Source organism: Amblyomma maculatum, chromosome 6 (genome assembly GCF_055883805.1).
Source record: "Amblyomma maculatum isolate TAMU_Amacu chromosome 6, ASM5588380v1, whole genome shotgun sequence".
In the NCBI taxonomy this organism is placed as follows: Eukaryota; Metazoa; Arthropoda; class Arachnida; order Ixodida; family Ixodidae; genus Amblyomma; species Amblyomma maculatum.
Window position 1 is genome coordinate 69706732 of NC_139349.1, and position 6000 is coordinate 69712731.

The 6000-nt window shown below is 47.5% G+C and overlaps 1 protein-coding gene across 6 annotated transcripts in view; it reads left to right on the top strand.

The window, feature by feature from the left end:
* The window catches only part of LOC146185978 (uncharacterized), a 28473-nt gene extending 24683 nt beyond the window's left edge, over positions 1-3790 (top strand). For all 6 annotated transcript variants that reach the window (XM_084606909.1, XM_084606905.1, XM_084606907.1 and 3 more), the window contains one exon: positions 1469-3790. In XM_084606909.1, coding sequence (XP_084463035.1) covers positions 1497-3641 — 2145 coding nt within the window. In that variant the 5' untranslated portion in view covers positions 1469-1496 and the 3' untranslated portion in view covers positions 3642-3790. The remainder of the gene's footprint in view (positions 1-1468) is intronic.
* The last annotated feature ends 2210 nt before the right edge of the window (positions 3791-6000 follow it).

A 6000-nucleotide genomic window follows, 5' to 3' on the forward strand; every position in this document is an offset into this window, starting at 1 on the left:
ATGCAGATACTGGATATTAGTCATGCATCTCATTGTGGGCCTTCAGCAAACATTCCCATCCACGCAGGGCCAACCGTAAAGAAAAGACTGGGGTTGTGAGCGATGTAGAGCCTCGAGCTTTTAACCAGCACTGTTGTACTTGCTGGATACTATTCTCCATGTCTACACACTATAAGTGACGCCACTGAAAAATGGCCCCTGCATAGTGGCTTTTATACAGGCCTCGGCATAATCCTTCTGTAGCAGAGTTGTTACACCATATTTCTTGTTAGGTGAAATTGTCAATGTGCACCAATTAGCACAGTATTTCCTTAATTGGCATTGACTTTCTGAAGAATCTCAAACTAGGCTGCTTGTTTAAAACATATGCATGAATTTGCCTGTAGTCTTTTTTTTTCCCCCCTTGGTGTCTACGATGTTATTTATAAAAGCCACGTGCTGTGGAAATTTTTTGGTGTTGGTTGCATGTTTGTGGTATTCGTAATATATTTGAGCCACTTTGGTGCAGCATGTACTAGTGTCTTTACATCTAATGCTTTCTCTTACAGTTCAGCGAATTGTGCTTTATTGCAGTTGCGTGCACCTCTTACAGTGCTGCAGCTTTACTATCATTTCAAATCCCGTAGTGAAAAGTGTCACATGGTGAAAGTTTGATTTAATTACTGATGATGTGGTTTGAATTCCTTTCATGATAGAAGCTGGCAACTTGACTATCATTGGAGCACTGTAAAATGCACTCAATTAGTGACAGCTGGCTTGAGATTTTAATTGATAGCATTTATTTCCTTGTTCTAAGTAGTAATATATATATATTTCATACCGCTTGCATTTCGAACATCGCCCTTGCTTTTTTATATTCACCATTCGTCGAACGTGTTCTTTTAATAGGTGCAGAAAATACTTTAGGAAAACCTGGTACTCGACACCAGGCATACATTTATTGAAGATGGATTGGTGCGCATGTGATTTTTGCTTTAACAATCAATCTTGAAGTGAAAGAAGGCACGAGCCATGCGCCAACACACTTGGTGCGATCTCCCTGGTATGGGGTTGTCTGCTTGCAGTTGAAGTATGCGGCAACGGTGCGCATCAGTACAAGCTCGCAGGCATGGATATTCTCGCAGAATCGAGTGATTGACGAATACTGTAATTTGCATTATTTTGTGCGGCAGTCGTGACACGGAAGATAACTGATTCTCTGTTCTTATTAGGTACTTTATTTTTTCTTTCGGAATGACATATGCGGTCTTCATTGCACTTTTTTCACCTAAACAATGTGCATCAATGGAAAAAAAAAAAATTTAATGTGCTTCAGAAAAGAAACTATTTGTTTTCTTCTGGTGGTATGTCCTGGGGTGCTAGGTTTGTCGCAAATGCTATAGCATGTGGGAGCAGCGAGGCGTGTCAGCTCTCAATGTTATTCGGTTTTAGCAGTGTGTGTGTGTCTTTTTTATCACCGTGTCTGCAGAGGTTTCGTGTGCCCATAAGCGAAGTTAATGTCTGGAAGGCGTGGCTCTTCATCTTACCCTCCGCGGCACTCTCCATACGGCGGTGGACCGAACCGCTATGGCAGCGGTGGTGGCCGTCAGTATGATGATCGCAACAGCCATTACGGCCAACATGATGGGGCACGTAGCCCTCACCAACAGAATCAGCAGGACAACAGGTACCCACCAAAGTCGATGCCACCACCCCAGCAGCAGCCACGGCCTCAGCCTACCAAACCTTCACCGCAGCCACAGCAGCAGTCCCCTCGTCAGTCTCCGCAACAGCAACAGCAGTCTCCTCGTCAGCCACCACAACAGCAGACGCCACCACAACAGTCTCCTCAGCAGCTTAATAGCCAACAGCAGCAGAAACCACCGGTGCAACAGCAGAAGCCTTCCCCTGCACAGCAGCAGGCGGTGAAGAAAGACATGGCACCAAACAGCCAGCAGACTCCACCAGGCGCAAAGCCTGCCCCAAAGGTGGAGCCTCCCTCACCTAAGACTGAGCAGAAAGGTTTACAACCAGCCACAAATGCATCCGGCGTTCAGGGTCCGCCTAATGCTGCTGCCAACGCAACAAATGCGGCTAGCACCAACAGCAGCAAGCCAAGTGGTGAGAATGCTGAAAACTGCAAACTTTTTGTCTCAAATGTGCCAAACGTGATGAATGATGAGACGTTCCGCAAGATGTTTGAAGAGCATGGCGAGGTGCGTGACATCTTCCTGAACAAGACCAAGTGGTTTGGTTTTGTGTTGTTCAAGACACACGAGCAGGCAGAGAAGGCAATGCGTGCCTTGAACGGCACCGAAAAGCATGGGCGGCGCCTGAATGTGCGTTACGCAACACAGCAAAAGCCTGACCAAGGAAGTTCCCAGGGCGGACCCGGTGGTCCACAGCAGCAACAACAGCAGCAGCAGCAGCAAGGACCGTACGGCCAAGGGGGACCTGGGCAGGGCCCACCGGCACCACCAGCACAGCCCATCAAACGCAGTGGAGCACGTTGCCGCCTGTTTGTCGGCAATCTGGGCGCTAATATGACAGAGGAGGAATTCAGGCGTTTGTTTGGAGAGTTCGGAGAACTGGTTGAAGTTTTTCTGCACGCTCAGAAAGGCTTTGGCTTTGTCAAATTTGACCAGCGACACCAGGCAGAGGCAGCCAAAGCTGCATTGGACAACACGCCACACGAGGGCCGCTACCTGCAGGTCCGCTTTGCCACGCAGGGCTCATCACTCAAGGTGAAGAACCTCAGTCCATACGTGTCCAATGAGTTGCTGGAGGATGCATTCTCCATCTTTGGGGAGATCGACCGAGCTGTGGTCATTGTGGACGACAGGGGCCGCTCGGTGGGTGAGGGCATTGTGGAGTTTGCACGCAAGACCAGTGCCATGGCTGCTCTCAAGAAGGCTACTCAAGGCTGCCTGCTGCTGACCGCCTCACCACGGCCAGTGCTGGTGGAACCACTTGACTTGCGCGATGAAGAGGATGGCTTTCCTGAGAAGAACGTCAACAAGAACAACCCGCAGTTTCTCAAGGAACGTGAGCTGGGTCCACGCTTTGCCGAGCCGGGCACTTTCGAGTATGAATTCTCAAGCCGCTGGAAGAAACTTTTGGAGCTGGAAAAGCAGAAGCGCGAGTTCCTTGAGCGTGAGATGGAGGATGAGCGACGCAAGCTTGAGGAAGAGATGGAGTACTACCGTTATGAGCATGAAACGCGACTGCTGCGCGAGCAGCTGCGAATCATGGAAGAGCAGAGCAAGATGTTTTTGCACGAGCGAGAGATGCGCATTGCTGAGCAGAAGCGCCGCGAGGAGATTCGCCGTCAGGAAGAGCTGGCATTGCGCCAGCGCGAGGAGGATATTCTGGGCTTCCCACGGCGTGACCAGGCGCAACAACAAGCAACCAACATGGCACAGATGGCTCCCCAGCAACATGACCCGATGGCATCAGCAGCGGCCCAGACCAAGGCAGCTGTTGCTGCTGCTGCTGCCGCTATTGAGGGTGCGACATTTGTCAGCACGTATGACAGCGGTGCTCGTATGTCACGCTTTGACCAACAGCAGGCACCACAGGCACACTACGGGATGCAGGAGGATGGCCGTCGCGCTGTTGCTGATGACTACGGGGACAGAGATCCCAAGCGGCGCCGCTACTGATAACTTCGGAGGTGCACCATTCTTGTTTTAAAGCAATGCCAGGCCAAGTTGTGTCACACTCACCCCTTCTCTTCTTTGTCGTCGTCTTGTAAACATTGTTTTACATTTCACTGTGAGCCTTTCGGCTATTAAACATAGTTCAAACACCATGCAAGCGTCTGCGTGCGCACTTGTTTTTGCGCACTTGTGGCTCGCAGCAGTGCCAGCAGACTCATCTGGCAGGCACGACTGCAGGCGAATATCACTTCCATACTCCCGCTTCTGTGCATCCTCTGAGATGTACCCTGGTGTACTGTGCCGACTTATCAGGTGGGGTGGGGTTACAATGTGTTCAAGACAGGCTGCACGCAGACGTGATCGAAGAAGCTGTGGCTCCTTTGTACGCAGTGCACATTCAAAGTTTTGAGCTATTGGCCACTTAAAACAGGCTGTTGTGAGTGATCTGGTGGCCAGCATATTTCTAGTTGTTCCTGGATTAGAAACCATTCTTGTGGAATCCTTGCCAAACGTCAGATAGTCATTCACCCCTCCAACTAGTGCTTAAATGTGCATTGCTTAGTCATCTGATCAGTCAGTAAGCTGAGCTGTTGGTCTTTTTTGGTTGCCATGGGAAGGAAATGCGATTTGTGGCTAAATATTTCAATGAAGCTCAGCTTTGTAATATAGCCGTTTAGCTTCTTATTGAGCGTTCACAATAACTCATTGTGGCACATGTTGATAGTTTGATAGTTATGCATGCTTTGAGATTCATTTGAGGCCAACTGCTTGCTGTGGCCTTGTGCTTTGGGATTAGTGTTTTAGTCAAGTGCCAGTTGCACTTGTTGCAGCTGTTTACCTTGCGTTGAGCTTCCGCAGGGTTTTCTTTGATGTAATCTGGTCACATTCGAAGGTGCATCATTTGCTCGGTATTCCATATCTCAAAATATTCATCAGAGGTTTATTATGCTGCACGCATTGGTACCTTCTGTGCGCCACTAAACATCAATGTTTTTGTGGCAACATTTCGTTGTTTTGAAATTTGCCTTACTAGTAAAAAATGGCCGATTAGCTGTCAGTTTGCTTGGATTGCAGGTGTGGGCTAGCTTATAAGAATGCGTGCTGCTCAGTGCTGCTCTGCACTGCTCCTTAGTCATTTCTTAGGCTAAACTCTGTGTACTTATATCGGGTGAACGCAAGCACACCTGTTCTCGATTTGTACGGTTTGCTTGGGTATGTGCAACGTCTGTGGCATAATCTGAAGATTCCTTTTGGCAAGTGCTATTCCCGGTTTTCTCTTGTTTGCAAACTTACTTTGAGTCATTCTTCTGGGCTGTCTCGGGCTTTTGTTGCTGCATGCTACTGAAAAGCTGCACGCAAGTCTGTTTCCAAATTGCATATGCTATGCCACCTCTAGTAAAACAGCCTGGGCTCTCTGCAATACTGCTAAACTATTTCTTTGGGTATAAATGTTCATGTTATGCTGATTTAATTTTGTCACAGCTGGTGCTGGGTTTCTTTGTGAAGTTTGGAAATAATTCCGGCAGAATAAGAAGCAGACTTTGGTCTTTTCCTTGCTTAAAGATGGTGCATGCTACTGTGGTGAGAGAGATTTAAAATTTGTAGGTTCTTTCACTAGAAGTGAAAATTTTGATCATAATGTGTCATTTGAGTCAACTTAAAATAGTGCAGTTGAGTGACAAGAAAATGGTACACAAAGACAAGGTGTGCCACCTGGCACATAAAAAAAAAGTACACTGGAAACAAACTCAAAATGGGCAATGGTATAGGCTACCTGACACGGCAAAAAAAAAACTTGGTAAACCATTGTCTTGGACAACAAAAAAATGCAAATGCTTAATTTCAAAACAGCTGTGCTGCAGAACAAGTAAAAGGAAAAAAACACAATTCGGGGACACTTAAGCTTTGCCTTATGGTACAGTGCAACAGTGCTAATTGTTCTGGCCTTCAATTCCGCTGGCAGGTCTTAGGTTAGCGTACAAGCAGGTTGCTGCTTACTTAATCACCGACATAGACACAGAGACTGGCTTTAACCAAGCCAGACAAATGTGGCTGCATGGCCTAGAAGTAGAATGACTGCCTCGTTGGGCCCTAGTGGTCTTAGTTTTCATTTAATGCCCCATCACAAAGGACTACCCTAAGTTTGCAGTATGCTGCCCATATTGGGACAAGCCCAATATGGGTACCGTAATGAGAGCAGTGATAAAAAGTGAAGTTCTAACCACTAAAGCGGAGATTGTGTCGGTGTATGTAATGCATCATAAAGAACATGCATGCAGGGCAGGCCCCGTCTCATTTGGGTATTAATGACTGCATTGTCAAATGTATGCTGGCTTTCAGAATTGTGAACATGCCAGTCACT